Here is a 20,634-nt window from a genome sequence, read left to right on the forward strand (position 1 = left end):
ATGGGTTAGGGATGTGCTAGATGGAACCCCGGAGATGTCGACGTTCTTGGAATCTTGTTGGGATCTTGTTTTAGAGGTCTATTTCTGTGTACTAATATGTGGTGTATATGAGTAAATGATGTGTACGATAAACGTATACAAAATGTCTAATGTACCCCATTTAATCATGTACAACATATTTTAATATTTACATTATACGTACACATCAACTTGTACACTAAATGTACACGAAGCCATCTCATATTTTATGCACATGGACGCGTGAACGTTATGTACACTGTCATCTCAGCATTCAGGCTAGTCGCCGTAACCCAGTCATGTGCACCACAACATGTACACTCTTATATCATGTACAACGTATAAAATGTTTACATGATATAAGGGTGTAAGTGTTGTGGTGTACATGCATGGGTTATGGTGACCAGCAGTATACACTCTAAGAATACGCATAGCTTGAATGCTAACAAAGTGTGTTAAAGTGATATGTGTTTTTATTGTACATATGTATAAGGTGGGTAACTAGATGGTGTACAAAATGGTCGTCAATTCCCAACCACAACGTACGTGTACACATGTACTCAGAAGATGAGTGACAATGTAATTTCAAATACACAATGGTAGTTGTTTTTATGTACACACATTTTCATGTACACGAATTCATGAAAGGGGTAATACATGTTTGCATAATACGTCTAGTGGTGAGTGTACATGTGGATTTTTAAACATGGATGTATAATGAACATAGTGTGGTTGTGGGTGTGGAAGTGTGCCTAAGTGGTAAATGAACACATGTACAATGCATTATGACAATATAGTATACATTATATATTGTCGTATGGGCACAACCTGGTTTTGTTGTCATCTGTACATCATAACAGTATACGCATGGTTTGAATGTACATTTTATAGTTGCTACATGTGGTGTAGATGAATGAAAGGTGTGCACGAGACACGTATACGAAATGTCTAATGTACCCCCTTAAATCATGTACAACGTATTAAATATTAACATGTGCACTAAATGTACACAAAACCATCTCATATGGTGTACACATGTGCAATAGAACATTATGTACATGTACACCACAACATGTACACCGTTATATCATGTACAACGTATAAAATGTTTACATGATATAAGGGTGTACGTGTTGTGGTGTACATGACTGGGTTGTCAGTATAGCCGGTGGTGTCGTCAGTCCGGTGGCAAGCTCTTTTGTGTTAGGTGACCAATAACTCAGTTGGGCGAGAGGAGGTGGGTTCGTGAAAGTGAAGAACTCCTTCGCCACATTGTTTTGTAGTTCCCGCAACGACATGCCGCTCCACACATGTACGATTCGTGTCATATTCTTCTTATCAATTACGAATTCCCAGAGAGAGCCGACGGAGGCCCATGCCCCCAGGATGACCATGCAAATACTCAGCCATTACGAATCTGCGAAAAAAAATTTAGTATGTGCACTAGATTTTAGAAAAACTTTGTTTAAGTTTGGTTTAGTGAACAACCTCAAACTTAGAAGCAGTAATCTGATTTGCAGAAGAACAAACCGTGCCAAAGCTAAAGATAGAGAGAAGGTTAAATTGACTTTATCAAACCCAGAAAATCAAGATCGCTTGTGCATCTGATAAAAAGTAAATCCAACGGTGTGGAAAGATTTTGGTAGATATGTGTCTTGTCACTCGCTTTACGATCGGCACCGTTGATAGGAGAGTTGAGATGTGCGTTGGACAATTGTTCCCGCTTTTACCATTGTTTAGTTAGGAGAGATAGTGGAATGTCAGTTATAAATGGACTTAGTTAAAAGTATTTAGTTGAGGTAGAAAATGGTTTGTTAAGAGAAAGTGTGTCAGTAGTGTAAACTGTCTTATTCTGATATTAAAAACTTGAAACTGACCTGCAGCGTAATATTCTCATATAGTGATCTATTCGAGTTGTCTAATCGAATAATTGAAATCTATAGTATTATTTTCTAGTTCATGTATATGCATAAATCTAAAATTATATTTTCCATTTGTAGCATCTAAATAACTCAAAGCAGTGATATTCAGCTCCATAAAAATCCAAACAATTTACTTTTATTATTTGATGTTTATCAAGTTCTATAATCATCAAGATACACTAGAAGGGGAATAGTTTGATGTCATTCAAATGTATCTACGTAATTAAGAGAACTAACAACATTTTAAGCATAAAGAAATGACACCATTTGGATCATGGTGGTCGGACCACGTGCGGTTCCAGTTAGGCGTGAGCAAAGACAGGAAGCAGAATCCCCAGCTGGATTCATGCTATTATTACACAGCCCAGCCAACTAATTTTAGGATAATTAAACACAACCTTTTATTTATATACTCACCGATTATTTTTTTACAATTTCAACTGATTTTAAAATATTGAAAAGTATTACTTGTAACTACATACCAATCAAATGAAACTATTCGCGTTATTTTTCTTGTTTGGTTTTATTATTTGCATTATTTTGTGTTTATTATTTAAACCACGTTCTATAATTTATATTCACAAACCCAAAAAAACACGAAACTAAAAAGAAAAATACAATAATTGGTGATACAAAAAAATCCAATCTGTCAGTGACTTTGGATCAGATCACTCACGTGGGGAATATTAACATCGACGTGTACGGCGGGGTCAAGTACATTTAAGAGAAAAAAACTAGGATAACACCAAACCAAATTTTTATTCCCAAAATAGCACTCAAGGCTCAAGTCACAAAAATAGATTTCATTAAAGAGATAAATATACATTTATACCCCTTGGATTAATTAATCTAAACCTTAGGGTTTAGAGTTAAGGGGTGGAGTTTTGGAATTAGTGTTTAAAATTTTATGAAAAATAAATACAAAAATAAAAAAATAAAAATTTTAAAAACAGTTTCAAAAAGTATTTTTAAATTATAAAAAGAAAATTTGAAAAAAAAATAAAAATTTTTTTTTGAAAAAAACAATTTCAAAAAAAAATTTATAAAAATTTCGAATCTGAAAACATATAATTTGAAACTATAAAAGAATTTCTTTTTTTCATTTTTTTATTTTTATTTTATTTATTTTATTTATTTTTGTTTGTTTATTTAATTTTAAACCAAGAGTATTAGAAATATTTTACCCTTTAATGAATGTCATTTTTGTGACTTTTTCCTTCTAGTGCCATTTTTGAGACATAAACTTCAAAAAGTGATATTATTGATAATTGCCCTACATTTAATCTATTTTGATTAATCTAATCTAATTAACCGTGCGGCGTCCATTGAGTCCCAAAGGACCCAAACCAACGAAACTATTCTCGTTTCTCAGAAGTGTTCAATGCTTGGGTCAATATTGGTTATTGCGTATGTAAATTGTTTGCAAATTTGATAACTCATAAATATTATCGCGTGCTTCTCTCTAATGGGCTTTTGTCGATGATGGCTGTTCTGTTTGGTCTGAAATGATCTTGAGAGCTTTCAGTTGTTCATTAACACACACTTATAAACTGAAACCGAACAAACCAAATCCACAATTTTGAGTTTTCATTTTCTTTCAGTCTCTAAGGGAAATGGAGGATGTAATTTTACAACAGCAAGCAAACAAACAAAGGTCCTTTGAAAATAAGAGAAATACAATGGAGGATAAAGTGGTTTCAGGTTCTTATCTTTTTTTTTTTTTTGCTTGGAGAAGACCAACCAGAGCTTTTTGTTAGATACAGCTAGGGAAAAAGGTTTGACCAACATATCCACCGGTCATGGCCTTGCGGACATTGGTCTCAAACAGCTTTGGTTCCTGTGTGAACACAGAACATTCAGTTTAAGAGAATCAAATAATAACATAAACACAAAGCTTGATGATGTATCAGGCTAATTGTTTATACCGTGAAAAGATGGAAGAGTCCATAGATAACAGTGTTAATGTTAAGAACAGGTTTCCAGTCTTCACGCAAGATGTTGAGGCAAACGTTTCCTTCCAAATCAATATTGGGATGATAAACCTAAAAAACAGAATACAAAACATCTTTACATACATAAACAAGTAACATTCCAAGAAGGAGATGAAACTATAAGGATCCAACCTTGGTTTTGCATTTAACTTTAGGAGCTTCGTGTGGATACACAGGAGAAACTTGGAACGTGAAAGCAAACGTACCATTACTGTATTAATTCACAAGAAAGAAACAAATGAGTTTCTGAACCATTACAAGTGTGAGAAGAAAAAACAAAGCTGGACTTAACTGGTAGTAACCATCGTCAGGTTTAATGGAGACTTCAAAGTTCATCAAATCATCTTTGACATTGGGAAAAGATATCGTGCAAGAGCTCGGAAGGTTCAGCTCTGATATATCTACACCAAATCAAAAAAAAAAAAAAAACTAGCATTAGGAAGAGAGCATAAGAAAGAAAGATAAAAAGGGAATATAAAGAAGACCTTTGTGAAGACGAAGTTCACCAGCAGATTGCTTCTTGACAGAAGCTCCTCCTCCTCCTCCTCTACTAGCGTTCTGAGCTTGTTCTCTTTGCTTCTCCTTTACTTTAAACAACCCAATCATTGCTTCTTCTTATAACCTAACCTCTCTGAGAAACTCTTCTTACACAACAGCTGTCACAAATCATTGTTAGATCAACTGATTCTTAATGTGATGTTTGATCAAAACAAGGTCAAGATTCGAAGTCGGGAAAGCTATCAGACTTTCAAACAATACAACACTTGAAGAAGATCCCTAACTCAGAAATGAAAACTTCATATTGGGGGTATATGATAGGATATACACGAAAGTGTTGATAAGTCCGTATAGGTAGTCAAGATAAGGCTAAATCTTAGAGTGAATCTTATTGTTACGTGGAGATCACGTCGACTCTCATGTTGTATAAATACTCAGCCATTGGCTTTCTAATAAACAACACACATACAGTACACAAATCTACATGGTATCAGAGCGGAAGATTCTGAAACTCTGATCTTTCGTTCCTTATTAGCGTAGAGAGTCATGGCTGATACTGTAGCTGTTCAAAGGAAGGATGAAGCGACGTCAAGCTCACCTTACATGTTGTATGGTTCCGACAATCCAGGGGCCGTGATTTTCTCTGTCAAGTTGAACGGAGTGAATTACAATGAATGGTCTTTAGAGATGGTTAATGCTCTGCAAGCCAAGCGTAAATTGGGTTTCATTAGGGGAACCTTGAAGAAGCCAGAAGAGACGAGTCCAGATGTGGAGAACTGGCTGACGGTTAACTCGATGATAGTGGGGTGGATACGGGCTTCTATCGAACCGAAGGTACACTCCACGGTCACGTATGTTACGGATGCGCATCAGTTGTGGGAAGATCTGAAGCAAAGGTTTTCCGTGGGAAACACCTTACGTGTTCATCAAATCAAGTCTCAACTTGCGGCGTGTCGACAAGATGGACAGTCCGTTTTGGACTATTTTGGCAAACTCTCGACGTTGTGGGAGGAGCTGCAGATGTATCAACCGCTTCATGCTTGTACGTGTGGAGCAGCTGCGGCTATGGCAAAAGAAAGAGAGCATGAGAAGATTCACCAGTTCGTAATGGGGCTAGATGATTCACGTTTTGGGAACATATCAACAAACGTGATTGGTCTTGATCCTTTGCCTTCACTTGGTGAAATTTATAATAAAATGGTGAGAGAAGAACAGAGGCTGGAGACTGCACGAGGTCGCGATCAACAGCAGGAAGCAGTAGGGTTCGTGGCTCGACAAAATTCAGCTTCGTCGCGACAACTCTCCAAGCGATTCTGTCTCAAGCAAAGGTGACAACTCGATCTTGCGTTCTCGACCTCTCTGCTCTCACTGTGGACGCACAGGTCACGAGAAGCGTGACTGTTGGCAGATCGTGGGCTTTCCTGAGTGGTACAATGATCGAAGTGGTGGTCGTGGTCAGGGAGCTGGTAACAAAGGAAGAGGACGAGGCGCGAATGGTCGAGGACGTGGTCAGGCTAATGTTGCTCAAGCCACAAGCTTCAACACTTCAGTTCCAACCCTTCCAGAGCTCTCATCAGAACAATGGAAAGTGCTCACTCAGATGATACAGGAGAAGGCTAGTGTTACAGCCTCTGACAAGTTGGCTGGTAAGAGAATTTTGGGTGATGTCATTCTCGATACAGGTGCTTCGCACCATATGACGGGAAACTCGGATTTGTTAACCGATATTGAGATGATTCCACCTTGTTCCATCTCGTTTGCTGATGGAAACAGAACCTTTGCAGTAAAAATGGGAACATTTTCCTTATCTGATAAGATAAAACTGCAGAGAGTGTTATTTGTTCCTGATATGAACTGCACTTTGGTATCAGTTGCAAAGCTTTTAAAACAAGCGAACTGTTTTGCTCACTTCACTGATACAATCTGTTTTGCAGGACCGTTTTTCGAGGACTCTGATTGGAGCCGGTGAGGAACGGAATGGTGTGTATTACTTTACGGATTTGGTCGTGGCGAAGAGTCATCGGGCAGTCGGAGGATCTGATCAAGTCTTGTGGCATCAACGTCTAGGCCATCCATCGTTTTCAGTGTTTTCAGATTTATCATTTGTTTCTAAACCAGCTAGCTCAAGTCCGTGTGACACTTGTTTTAGAGCTAAGCAAACTCGAGAAGTTTTTTATAAAGCTTGAGAATGGAGGAAGAAGATGGCTTACAAGTTTATCAATTCGATACGTAAGACGATGATCGGAAGAGATTACGAGTGGATCAAAGGTTGCCGATTCTATCTCTCTTTCTCTCTCTCTCATCCACCGGATTCTCGTGCTCGAAAGAATGTTGATGAATCTTTTGTCGACGCTTTGAATTAAAAATGAATCGCTATGTTGGCCCATGAGGTTTATTATGGCCCATTAAGTGATTTGCGCGCGCTCTAAGCATTAATTATTTGCAAAGCCAAGCTAGAAGATGTCTAAAAAGTAATTCAAATGCCAATAACTCTCAGGCTCCCAATGGTGACTGCAGTTTGAGCGGTGCGGGACAAGCGGTTCAACTGCGGTGCGATTTTAACAATTATAAAACGTATAGATATATGGTATATGTAGAGATTTTTGTTTGCGGTGCGGAGCGGGATGGGTGTAAACATTCGAAGCCTCAGTCAGAACCGGATTTGACCCAACTATGTATCATGCCATTTAAAGTATTTCGTGTCAAAGATCAACACAAATGATCAACCAGTAAAAATGGAAGATTTGTTTCATGTTGGACTTTCGCTCGGATTTTTTTTTTCTCTAATGTTTTTTCTTAGTTCGGTTATTTTTTAAACAACAGTTTTTATTTTTTGAAAATTTTAAAAATGTTAAAGCATTTTTCTATTCTCGTCTTGTTGGGTTTTAACACTTCATTCCATCAATCTGAAGAAGTACACTACTTTTTATCATATTTTAAAATTAATGATCAAGTAGTCTTGGCCTAGTGAAAAATGGCTCATAGCTCATAGCTGTTAGTATCGTCTTGGGTTCGATTTTCTTTGGTTATCTGGAACGTTTTAACTGATAAAAAAAAAAACGAATCCTGCGGGCCTCGTGGTAATTAGATTTTGGGCCTAGAAAACCTTTAAAATTATACCACAGTTATAAAAAAAAGATATATATTACTTATCACTCAACGAAATTTGACCCTAGTTATTTATTGAATGTTTTTCAAAATTAATTTATACAATGGAGAAAAAAATATTTTTTTATCAAATGAGAAAAAAAATGTTTTTCCAGTTCTCCAAGTCCTTATATTTTTTAAAAAATCATTTTTATAATCCGAAATTACAGATTTTTGGAGGAATCACAATGGATTCTGCAGTAACTCCCGGTTCATGGATTCACCACAACCAACTTTAAGAAATAGTTTCTTTAACTTTTTAGTTAAAAATTAAGAAACAGTTTCTTATGTTTTTTAAAGAACTCCACTCCAAAAAACCCAAACCCTGGATAATGATGCTCTCAGATCCAGATCTCCTCCCCCCATCGTGACTCTTAAACCCTTCCCCCTCACTCCAAACGAACCGTTTCATCTCCAGTCGTCACGACAGAAGAAGCCAACCGCAAATCCTCTTCCTCCTTCGACTTCATGTCTTACATCCTCCTTAAAGCCGACTCCGTCAACAAAGCCTTAGAATCCGCCGTCGCTCTCCGCCAACCACTCAAGATCCACGAAGCCATGCGCTACTCTCTCCTCGCCGGAGGCAAACGCGTCAGGCCCGTCCTCTGCATCGCCGCCTGCGAGCTCATCGGCGGTGAAGAGTCCCTCGCTTCACCAACAGTTTGCGCCGTCGAAATGATCCACCACGACTTGCCGTGCATGGACAACGACGATCTCCGCCGCGGAAAGCCCACAAACCACAGAGCGTTCTTTTCGGCGAAGATGTCGCCGTTTTAGCCGGAGACGCGCTTCTCTCCTTTGCCTTTGAGTTCAGAGGTTTCTCCGGTGAGAGTGGTTAGAGCTGTGGGGGAATTGGCTAAAGCCATTGGCTCGGAAGGCCTCGTGGCGGGACAAGTGGTGGATACGAGCAGGGAAGGTTTGGACTTAAACGACGTCGGATTGGAACATCTTGAGTTTATATAAATTTGCATTGCTTGAAGCTTCGGCGGTTTTGGGCGGGATCGTTGGTGGAGGAAGTGATGAAGAGATCAAGAGGTTGAGGAAGTTCGCGAAGAACTGGAGAAAACCGCTGAGAAAGATTTGGTTGCTGATAAGTTGACGTATCCGAAGATTATGGGTTTGGAGAAATCGAGAGAGTTCGCTGAGAAGTTGAATATAGATGCTTGTGATCAGCTTTTAGGGTTTGATTCCGTCAAGGTTGCTCCTTTGCTGGATTTGGCTAGTTACATTGCCAATAGACAGAACTGAACTGTGTTTTTTTTTAGGTTTCTTGTCGGAATCATTGGAGATTGAATTGTAAAAATCTTAGAGAGAAGTTAAAACAGGTTAATATTGCTTGTAGTGATCTCTCCTCTTGTTGGTGTAATCTCTAAGTTTCCTTATACTAAAAACTAGGATAAGACTTGCGCCTTGTGCATAGTGAATTTTTATGAAAATTATTTAAGAAATATCGTATGGGAAAAAATTATATTATTGATCGAATTACTATATTTGGCTCTTAATCAATTTTTAAAAAACTTCTTTTGGTTAATTACATAATTTGTTTACTAATGAACTGATACCATTTTAAAAATATTTTAGATCAAAAAATTAATTATCGCATAAAACTTAACGTTTAGGCCGAAAAATCTCATGCCTACTATTTGGTTACAATGAAACTATCAACTCGTTTTCTATCATGATTTAGCAATTTTAAAGTTAATTATGGTTATGAAAAGTTTACGTTCACGTGTCAATCCTATCTATCTTCGATATTTTTCTCCTTTTTGTGTCATTTTGGTTATTGATCGATATAAATATTAATTTTTGAGTTTATTCTCATTTATTTTATTTTTTTGGCATGAGATTTAGAAAATATTTAAGATTCAAAATTATTAAAGAGATAAATACTTAGGTTAATATTTGCTCCTTGTGTAGAATAAATACTTATTTTATATTTTCTGTATATTATGAAATAATAAAATAATAATTGTATATTAAATAACTAAGAAATCAGTTACTATAATGTAATAAATTAGCTTGCACATATAAATCAAATGACTGTTCTTGTTTATTCGCAATAATTTCAGAATAAATAATTAAAATTTTTTTATTTTATCTATCGTATATGATATATACTTAAATTTAAATGATATGAAGTATATATATATATATATATATATTTACATAAACACCTATTAAAATAAAATTACTTATTTATATGATTTTATTATCATTGTATCTTATTATAGAAAAAAAAATTAAACATTGATCACACAATTTTATGTGAGATTTTTAATAGTTTTAGTAATTTGTACTGGTTTTGAAAAATTCAAAATAGAACATATACAAAAGAATCTAAAATTTTAATATATGAATAATGTAATTGTGTACTTTATTTTAATAGTAAAAAATTAAACAAAAATGATAGAAAGCATACATATTATTAGCAAATCTTTATTATTTAAAATCATTAATTACTATATATATCATAATCACATTAGGTAATTTCGTAGGTTTTATTTATGGAAATAATATATAATAAATAGCTACCTTGTTTTAGTTAATATCATATGATATCATATAGTTGGTATTAAATGTTTCTAGTGAGATATAAAAATCGAATTGGACCAACATGTTTTTCAATTTCAATGTGAGTCTGACATGTAGGACTAATTAACTACCTAATTGATTGACACATAAGCAAATGATCTTTTTTAATTATTACAAAAGATGTTACATCTTTTCAAATGTTACTCAATTAATATATAGGAGATTGGATGATTTTGAATTTGATTAGTCAAATGCTTGAAGCTGATGATGAACAGTGTATTTTTAGGACAAGGAGATCTCTCATCTTTGTAATTGTGGTTATTATTCAGATTAAAAAATTTTGAAGGTACTACAACACGGTGTCGTTCAAACTCGGTGAAGCAATCTACTAGTAAGGTCAACAAGCAGAGCAGAGTTACAGAATTTAAGATTAGTAACATTAACTCATAAAAGCCCGGTAAGCAACTTGACCGAGACAACGAAAATGTTATGAAATATTTAAAAATGTTTTGAAAATTGGCCAAGCCCATATATCGGTTCATAAATCAAATATATTGAGTTCTTATTGCTTATGTTGTCTTTTGGGTATATTTAAATAACGATGTAATATAGCTATTGGAATCATGTTCTATCCGTCCCAAATCTTCAAATGTCGATCGATAATATGGATTTGCTATCCTTTGCACCTGACAGTACCAAAGTCCGTACACAACTGTCAGCAGTATAATTTAAATTTATGATGTGGTGTATAATCAATCGTTAATGGCGTCCATTCTTTTTGGAACCCCCGTGTCTTGTGGTGTTGGTACATGCAGCGTGAAGATTTAGGATTTTTTTTATTCTCTCTTTCTCAATAGTATCTTTCACGTTTTTATCTAAATTTGATATTTTGAGCCCTTTTATCTATTTTGTCCGTATGCTCCATGTGCTTATATTCTCTATATGACATTATCAAAAATATACTACCGTTAAAATTACAAACAAAAAGTAAAACTACAGAATCTGATTTCGTTGGTTGATGTTATGGTGTATCATATGATCATACGTCGAAAAGGAATATCTACAAAGTTTGGTACATTCCTGATTTCTGAGATTGTGTGAAACTCTGGAGAAAAAATGGATGTCTCTTTAAAATCCTTTCCTTGATATTATTGTGAAGATTTTAACTAAGATGATCTTATATCCAGAGCTATACTACATTAATAAGAATTATTATAGTTGGTTTAATATATTGAGGTGCATATATTTGTAGTGCTTATAAACAAAATTGCATCCCATAATATTTTGTGACTATAAAAAGAACACATGCAATAGATCGTATAAAAAGTATAAATCTCGCAACAAGAAACTGGCCACTTGCGCAACGAAACAAATTGTCACTTGCATGATTTTCCAGCATTGTTTTATAACTTTATAGAATTGGGTTGAAAAAGAAAATGAAGTGCTACTAAAATAAATTTATCATTTAATTTCTTACAAAATGACTTGAATTTATATCAACTATATTGATTTTAAAGAGACCAATAAATATTTTGTAAATGAATAGTAATTTGGATTTCCATTATCATTGTAATTTCTGTAATAGTTTTCAGTGTATATAAACTACATAAAAATAATTATCTCTTTGTTTAGTTAACATATCTTATCTGCTGAATGCTGATACTCTTTATCCTAACCAGTTATAAAAAAACTTATATAATTATAATAATTATTGTTATTATTATTATTATTTTAAAGATAAAACTAATACTGTATCACCAAAATAAACCAAATAATACAAAATCTTTCACCAATATGGCAAAGACTAAATGGAAAATGTCGGAACACGTCAACTTTCAGTATTACCGGATTTCCAAATATACATACACATAAACACCATCCTTTCTAACATTATCATCTATATGTAAAAAGATAAAGTCAGAAACTATGGTGACACCTTTCCTTACAAACTATAACTGAGTTAAAACCATAAACAATTTGAGTAACAAATCAACAAATCATCTCCTCTAACATAACCATTCACTTACTATATGTAAAAAGGATAAAACAGAAAATATGTGGCGACACGTTTTTAGTTTTAAAATCTGTTGTTTCCATTATAGTCGAAGAAAGATAATATTTACAAACCAAAATGTTAATCGGACGGCTGCGGAGGCACCGCAAGCTATCACCAACGGTTGTCAGCCATCCAATATCTCAAGAATTATTCAGGAAAATGAAACGTAGTATATTGTATTGAATTGTTCTGATATATATCGGCTGACGTGTGCCGGGCCCACTTAGTTAATTTTGTTTTAAGACAAAAAGTAAACTAGATTGTAACAGAGGACTTTGGTTTTATGTACCCTATATAAAGCTATCTTGCTCCAGCTATTATTTTTTAATGTATATTGAATTCACTCTTTCTCTTTGGTTTTTCTTTCTGGATTTCGTTGTTGATTATTTTGTTTTGATTCTGGCAATGGCTATGGGGAAGCTTTTGTCGCAGCGTTTGTTCAACATCTCTAAGATGTCGTTGCAAGGTCTCATGAACTGTCGAATCTCCTCGTCTTCGTTAGCCGTGCGGACCAGGGTTCCCAAAGACCCAGGAGAAGCCACGGTTGATCCGGAGCCTGGTGATGTGTCGGTGTCACGTAGGTTTTGGCAGAACATCGCCGTGAATTGGATGGATACGACTCTGAAGGTGCCGGTTAGGGAGAGTTTGATGGATAAGCTTCGAGAGATGGATGTGAACAAGGGCCGGATTCGATTAGACGGACTTTCACCTCCGATGAAACCCGCGGCGGAGGAGGAGACGTTGGCTTTGGGGCTTACCGTGCAAGACGCCAAGAAGTTGCTTAGAGCTGCGCAGATTGAAGTCGTGAAAACGAAGCTGATGGAGACAGGGCAAAGCTGGATCCCTTACTCTGATTTCGTCAGCGTCTGCAATGATTCTTGTTCCGATCCTGCTCATGGAAGTTGGATAGGGAAGATGCTTGATGATTCAGGAAACGTCATCGTTCTGGGAGATTATGTGTGCTTGAGACCTGATCAGGTAACTTGTTCTTGTTCTTCTTTCTATTTAGTTTGGCCAATTTCAAATAATCATTAATTAGATCAATGTTTAAGAAATTGCTGGGTGGTAATTAGGTATTTTATAGAAAAATATGTTTAGGCAGGCATATATAGGCGCCTACACCAATTTTTTTTTTAAATGTCTTATAATTTTTTTTTCTTTTCTCGGTCAAATTAATTTTGTTTTGTTTATGACCGACGATTTGTTTAGGCGCACATGATTTGGATGATTGACAAATTAGTCAATAATATCATTGATCATAAGCTGTCTTGTGTGTTTTAAATGCTAATCATGTCCAAACAAGTTTGACAAAAAAAAAATCATGTCCAGTTAAAGCTTAGAGAGGTGGTGGGTGAATTTGTTGTTATAACTAAAAGTTTATATGTTTTTGTCTTCTGTGTGATCAGGTAACCAAATCCATTGAGGGCCTGCTTCCTTTAACACAGATCCGTAACCCAAAGGACCCAAGAAAAAAGGAGCTAAAAGAGCTTGAAGCCATAAAGAAGGTCATTGACCAGAAATCACATTTCTTGGTGAGGAGAGAGCTTCAGGCTGGTCTTGGTTTCATGATCCTCCAGACCGCATTGTTCATGAGGCTAACCTTCTGGGAACTCACATGGGACGTTATGGAGCCAATATGTTTCTATGTCACATCTATATACTTCATGGCCGGTTACTCTTTTTTCCTCAGGACTTCAAAAGAGCCTTCCTTTGAAGGGTTTTACCAAAGCAGGTTTGAGGATAAACAGAGGAAACTGATGGAGGCTCAAGATTTTGATGCTGGGAGGTATGATGAGCTGAAGAAGCTGTTTAATCCAAAGCCTTCTTCAGCTTGTGTTTCCAAGATTCTTAGAACTATACAGAATTAATCTTTGATGAAGGGCATATTGTTACATACCGTGATGTCTCGTTGTCCTAACCCGAGAAAGATATTCTATTAACAACCCAAAAACTTTGAAAGAAAAGAAAGAAAACAAAGTGTTCGGATAGGTGCGGCTTATGTTAACATCTGGAAGAGTAGATAAAATATCTAATATGATGTATATGTAATAAAAATATCGAAACTATTATCATAGTTTTTTTCTAACAAAATCTCCATGCATATGAACTTCGATTTCTAAAGTGTGAAGTTCTTAATTTTTTAATTGGATAAAATTATTGATTGTATTACACTATTACTGTATCCAGACAATCTCAATAATGCTAATGTATCATATCGTCACGTTTGTATAAGATTAGTATAGCAACATGTATAAAGTTGCCTAATCTTATTTCGTCGGACTTTGCTTAAATGATTGATAGAAGTAGAACATGCATCGCGTGGTAGTTGTTGTTGTAACTTGTAAGCTCACCGTCCAAGTCCGTTGTAGGTATTGGTAAACACAGTAGAAAGATACAAATCTAATCTATTAAAACTGAAGTAAAATAATATTTAACCCTGATAGTTTTTTAATATTTACAACATATGCCATTACTTAAAAATCAATAAATTTATCACAATCATTTACCTACTTTATTAAAACAGAAGTACACTTATAGAATAACCCTAAAAGTTACATAATATTTACAGTCAAATGCCATTAAAAATTAAATTAGTTTTACATTAAAAATGATTGTCTTTTCTACTTATTCATTGTTTTCCTAAAATAACTCAAAGGAACCACAAAAAAAGAAAACATATTATTAATAAACTCAAACAAACTACATATTTTAAAATAAAGGAACAAACATAAATAATTCCCCAGCAATATCGACACCCTAACATTGCTTATTATATAAATCCCATCCTTAGCTTACTTAACCTGCACGAACATCAAATTATATAAGTTTTATAAGTAATTAAACTAAGAAAAATTAACAATGATACTCACACGAGTTTGAACAATTTCAGTTCACTTAATTTATGGTGGTGTCTGTAGCATATTTGTAACCACCTTATTATATTGAAATATTCCACTGACTTCCATATGTCCAAACAATTAATAATCATTATATATCTTATTAAAATCTAATATTTTTGAATTGAAAAGTTGTTTCCCTAACAATCTTCGGAAAAAAAAATTAGAAATATTTGCAGAATTTACTAATTTGTTTCTAAATAAGATTTTCCCCTTCAGTTTTGGAACAAGGAATATATATATAAAATTTGATCCATAACTACTAAATAATAAACACAATATTCGAATTTCAACAACATATTCTGCATACTAATGCAACCAAGTGATGCCTTGCGAGGGTGGTTAAGATATTTCCTCAATTTTAGCGTTTTGTATTGCGGTAAAAAAATTGACCCACACACTTGCGGAACAAGCACAAGATCTTATCATTTCCTATTTCAAATCGTAACCATTAAGATTTTACCATAATTTCAAAAACAAGAAACAGAATCAACAAAATATTCTTTTCATTTATTTCGCCTAATATGACTTGTAAAATAAGCAAAGATATTTATTTTCAACTAGGGTATTGTCCCTCTACTATATATTCTACCCGAGTACAAACTCATTCTACACATTCTTTTACGACTTACCTCACAAAAAAATCATGTCTGTTAATAAAATATTTCATTTGATCAGCGATCTTAAACCCTTTAAGGATGTGTGGCGTGTTCAAGTGAAACTGATTCACTCATGGATGCAAAACCCACCTTACGCTGATGAAACATTAGAAATGGTTTTAGCTGATCAAACTGTTAGTTCTACTCTTTGTATTTTTTTGAATTTTAGTAAAGTAGATCAGGATGATTAAGTGATGATCTACAATAAATAACAAGTAAAACATTAGAAATGCCACAGTGTGATCAAATTATGTTACAGCAATATTTGTATTATGTGATGTATTTTTTTCATCATTTGTATAAAAATTTGATACATTATATAAGGTGTAAAAAATTTTAATTGCATTAAGTAAACAGAAAAAAACACCCGCCCGGTCGGGCGGGTCTAGATCTAGTTATTATTAAGGTGAAAGTAACCGATTTTATTTTAACCACTCGCTCCACCACTTTGTAATTAATGTAGCCATGTTTGTTATTTTATTTTTGAATACATTCTTCAAAACATGCAACACAATATATTATCATGTGCTTTTCGTTTTAAGTAATGAAACTAGAGATTGACCCGCCCTCAAGAGGGCGGGTATATTTTTTTGTTTTTGATTTTTTAACCTGGTATAGTTTATATGTTTGTGTGTTTGTATAATCATATTTTTGTATGACATGAATTTAATAGAACAGATAACTTTTAAAGTATATTAAATAAATAAAATTTCGTAAGTATACACTTGTGTCATATATGTTTGGGATTTTTTTTTAATTTTTATTCTTAAATTTTGCAATATGTTATCTTTTTGTAGTTTCATATATGATAACAATTTTAATTTCCCACATTTTATTTCTAAACCTAAGTAGGTGTTTTATTAAAAGATATAACAAATTATAGAAATTGTTTGACAATAATGTAGATTAGTAATATTAAAATTTTGGTATTTAAAGAACTTAAACCAAACCCGAACCGAAGTATTTCGGATACCTGATTATATCCGAAATAAATTTATATACTTATATATATTAATTACTTTTAGATTTAATGTACATTAAAACATTCAAAATATGTAACATACTTTTAAGTTGTCCAAAATACTTAAAAATATATATATATATAATCAAAAATACATGTTCAAAATAGCTCAAATATACTCAAAACACTAAAAGTACTTAAAATATTTATTGATTCGCAATCCAAATATTCAAACCAAAACAATTTATATGTTAATTTAAGTATTTTGACATATGCTATTCAAATTTATATGTAATATATTATTTTATTTATAGATTTTGTGTAATATATTACTTTATTTATAGATTTTGAGAAATTTAAAGCATATATTAAATTTTCAAATTTTAAAAATAATTGAATTGGATTATCCGAACTGGAACTGAACCCGCAAAGATCCGAACCAAACCCGAACTACAATCTAGAAAATACTCAAATGGGGCTGAAATCTTTCAACTCGAAAATCCGAAACCCGTATAGATCCGAACCGAACCCGAATAGGTACCTGAACGTCCATCGTTAGAAAATAGATTTTATATGGTCCAGAATATTAGGAAACAAATCATAAAAACGGAAGTAACTTTCTTTTAGTTTCTCACCCGAAAACAAATCATATTTTTAGTATATATTTGCATCTTTATTTGATGTTTGATTATTTGCATTTTTATTTAATATTTGATTAAAAACAGAAATATATAATTTTAGCAAAAAAAAAAAGAAAACATAAATATATTGAGGCGGTTATAACTTATAAGACGTGATCATGTCGTGGTTATTAGGAGAACTGATGTGGTGGTCATCTATGTATATTATCGTTAGATGCAGTTATCATATAAAAACATAGTTATTAAAGAAAATAATATTTGGACTGAACTAATATCAACTTGTCATACTTGTGTTTTAATAGAATAGATGATTTCTTTTTAACTATATATGATTCATTCGTGCGTGTGTGTGAGATTTTCTGATTGACATTTGAATATAGAGACAATCAAACTACTCAAACTTTCTTAGTTTCAGCTACAGAGACATTTCAATGTTTTGTTCATTGCTACAGACCGCGCTTTTGAATTTTGATTTATTATCGTGTGTAACACAAAAATTATGAAAATATAAATATTTTTGTAATATCAAACCATTCAAAAAATATACCTCCACATATTAACCAATACTAATAACTGAAATAAATTAAACATTACAGAAAAAAAAGAATGATGTTTTCATTTTTATCTACCATATTAATAAACGTATATGCATCCTTTCAGGACATATATTTTAAACATTATAGCTATTTAAAAAAAAACTTATATAATTATCCTATTTTAAATTTAAATAATTAAAATTAAACTAAAAGTTAAATAAAAAGGTTAAATAAATAAACTTTATAAATAATATTTCTTTTAATAAAACGGAACCCGCGATTTCTAAGGGCAGGTCAAAATCTAGTAAAATTTAAAGGATAAAACTTATGCTGCAGTTGTGGTGGCTAATTAACATTAAACTTCATTTGGGTATCACCACGTCTACGTCGGAGGTCATACAAGTCCTCATTGCTGCAGATCGGCTCAGAATCTAGGGCAAATTGTTATTCAACAGACAGTGGAGACTGAAGAGTGATTATGGTGTTGAGTCAGTAGTAAGAGGGAGGGTTTTACCTTCCTCACTCTCTTAGGCCTCTAGAGCAACAATTCAAGGAAAAGAGGTCAAGTGTGGTTAAGGGAATGGAAACGCTCTTTAGTTGTTAGGCTGAGCTGATACAGTGGAAATAAACATATTTGGGAAGGAGCAAAGTATCTGATGTATTGTCACTTCTGAATTCATTGCAGTTGAACTTTGTGATTCAGGAGTTATCAAATGTTTATCACTGCCTAGAGATTCAAAGGAGGCTCAAGCCAAAATGTTTATCATTGCAGTTGGAACCATAATAAGGTTAGGGTTATTTAAGTCTATGATTGATTCTATAATTTTAGTGACTAAAATCACAGTCAGTTTCTCTGATTTTTATTTGAAATATTGATCAAATACATATTATTATAAAATATCTATATGAGTATACTAATTTATCTGAATAAATCGGATTTTTTGGTTTATTCGATTTGATCGCTTAATATACAGAACCATATCTATATACTGTGGTTCGTTTTTAAATGGTTCAGTTTTACTAGATTAAACATCCTAGACTATCGTTATTTTGTTAATGTGTTATATTTGTGATTTTTATAATCCTTTCACTGCCACATGATTTCTTTTCAGTCCAAATACAATGTGTGTTTAATTTCAAATACAAATTTCCTAATTTACTTATTGCTATTAGAAAAGATTTTGATTCAAAATCTACATCACATAAATAAAAAATAAAACAATGAAACAAAAGAACATAATTTAATACATTGATTACTAATATGAATTTTGAAATTTTATAATTTAATAATTAAATTTTGTTAAAAAGAAACATTAAAAGTAACAAAATGTTAGGTATATATATTAATCCGCACAGGGTGCAGAACATCAACTAGTAATTATTTATTAGTTATGAGATAAAACAAAATCTAATCATATAAAACCTACACAAATAAAAAAGATTTTTGAAGAGTAACATATATGAGACAAAGAAAACTTTGGTATATCCATTTTTTTTATCTGTCTCACATTTTCATTTTCGAAAAGAAGATGACCTTTGTGTTTTTGTGTTTTGCAAATTAATAACCTTGAGGTTTTGAAGAAAATCTTGCGCGTAAATGGGTGAGGTTTGATAAATCAAGGCGATGATAGAATTAGAGAACAGAGTAAAATCCAAAGATATTAAGCAAACACAAATAAAAAATATGATATGGATAACAACATCTCTCGGGGAAGAAGCCTTACATTGCCACATCAGGTTTGCGGATCTTTTAGTTTTATTTTTGTAAGAATCAAGAAAAATTTGTTGCTCTAAAACCAAAAGAAACGTGATGAAAAAAATAAACGATTAAGAAAAAAAGAGAGAACAAATAAAAAAGGTTAAGTGATAGTTATATAGGCAATGAAACAGTTTGGTTCGTGCCATGAAATTAGAGCTAGTGGGGTTCTTTATTGTTAGAGAATTATTTTCATTACAATTGTTTAATTTTGTAGTTGGCTTAAAATTTTAACCATTACGTAAACTATTAGTTGGTTTTTTAATTTTTAATTTTTTTAAAAAAATTCCACTTGTCATCATTTTATTGGAAATGTGATTTGTGTAATATATTACTTTATTTATAGATTTTGAGAAATTTAAAGCATATATTAAATTTTCAAATTTTAAAAATAATTGAATTGGATTATCCGAACTGGAACTGAACCCGCAAAGATCCGAACCAAACCCGAACTACAATCTAGAAAATACTCAAATGGGGCTGAAATCTTTCAACTCGAAAATCCGAAACCCGTATAGATCCGAACCGAACCCGAATAGGTACCTGAACGTCCATCGTTAGAAAATAGATTTTATATGGTCCAGAATATTAGGAAACAAATCATAAAAACGGAAGTAACTTTCTTTTAGTTTCTCACCCTAAAACAAATCATATTTTTAGTATATATTTGCATCTTTATTTGATGTTTGATTATTTGCATCTTTATTTAATATTTGATTAAAAACAGAAATATATAATTTTAGCAAAAAAAAAAGAAAACAGAAATATATTGAGGCGGTTATAACTTATAAGACGTGATCATGTCGTGGTTATTAGGAGAACTGATGTGGTGGTCATCTATGTATATTATCGTTAGATACAGTTATCATATAAAAACATAGTTATTAAAGAAAATAATATTTGGACTGAACTAATATCAACTTGTCATACTTGTGTTTTAATAGAATAGATGATTTCTTTTTAACTATATATGATTCATTCGTGCGTGTGTGTGAGATTTTCTGATTGACATTTGAATAT

At 33.0% G+C, this 20,634-nt stretch overlaps 2 protein-coding genes and 1 pseudogene across 2 annotated transcripts; 2 read left to right on the forward strand and 1 right to left on the reverse strand.

Annotated features, from left to right (window-relative positions):
• Nucleotides 1-3,343: 3,343 nt before the first annotated feature.
• Nucleotides 3,344-4,646, reverse strand: LOC106449313 (NEDD8-conjugating enzyme Ubc12-like). The gene is made up of 5 exons (XM_013891089.3): nt 4,417-4,646; nt 4,224-4,332; nt 4,064-4,142; nt 3,866-3,982; nt 3,344-3,777 (listed from the first exon to the last, which is right to left on the reverse strand). The coding sequence occupies exons 1-5, from the start codon at nt 4,535-4,537 to the stop codon at nt 3,694-3,696; spliced, it is 510 nt and encodes a 169-aa protein (XP_013746543.1). The 5' UTR covers nt 4,538-4,646; the 3' UTR covers nt 3,344-3,693.
• A 1,957-nt stretch (nt 4,647-6,603) lies between these two features.
• Nucleotides 6,604-9,507, forward strand: LOC106448001 (annotated as a pseudogene).
• A 2,930-nt stretch (nt 9,508-12,437) lies between these two features.
• On the forward strand, nt 12,438-14,333 carry LOC106449312 (calcium uniporter protein 1, mitochondrial). The gene is made up of 2 exons (XM_013891088.3): nt 12,438-13,142; nt 13,571-14,333. Exons 1-2 carry the CDS (start codon nt 12,492-12,494, stop codon nt 14,030-14,032), a joined length of 1,113 nt encoding a protein of 370 aa, XP_013746542.2. The 5' UTR covers nt 12,438-12,491; the 3' UTR covers nt 14,033-14,333.
• The last annotated feature ends 6,301 nt before the right edge of the window (nt 14,334-20,634 follow it).

The sequence above is a fragment of the Brassica napus genome, chromosome A3 (assembly GCF_020379485.1).
Source record: "Brassica napus cultivar Da-Ae chromosome A3, Da-Ae, whole genome shotgun sequence".
In the NCBI taxonomy this organism is placed as follows: domain Eukaryota; kingdom Viridiplantae; phylum Streptophyta; class Magnoliopsida; order Brassicales; family Brassicaceae; genus Brassica; species Brassica napus.

What these genes read in the sequence shown, in the direction of transcription:
- LOC106449313 (XM_013891089.3), bottom strand. Translation starts at nt 4,537, where the DNA reads ATGATTGGGTTGTTTAAAGTAAAGGAGAAGCAAAGAGAACAAGCTCAG. An exon ending in AAGTTAAATGCAAAACCAAG is followed by an intron (nt 3,983 to 4,063) that starts GTTGGATCCTTA and finishes TCTGTTTTTTAG; the next exon opens with GTTTATCATCCCAATATTGA. An exon ending in GACTCTTCCATCTTTTCACG is followed by an intron (nt 3,778 to 3,865) that starts GTATAAACAATT and finishes GTGTTCACACAG; the next exon opens with GAACCAAAGCTGTTTGAGAC.
- LOC106449312 (XM_013891088.3), top strand. Translation starts at nt 12,492, where the DNA reads ATGTATATTGAATTCACTCTTTCTCTTTGGTTTTTCTTTCTGGATTTC. An exon ending in TGTGCTTGAGACCTGATCAG is followed by an intron (nt 13,143 to 13,570) that starts GTAACTTGTTCT and finishes CTGTGTGATCAG; the next exon opens with GTAACCAAATCCATTGAGGG.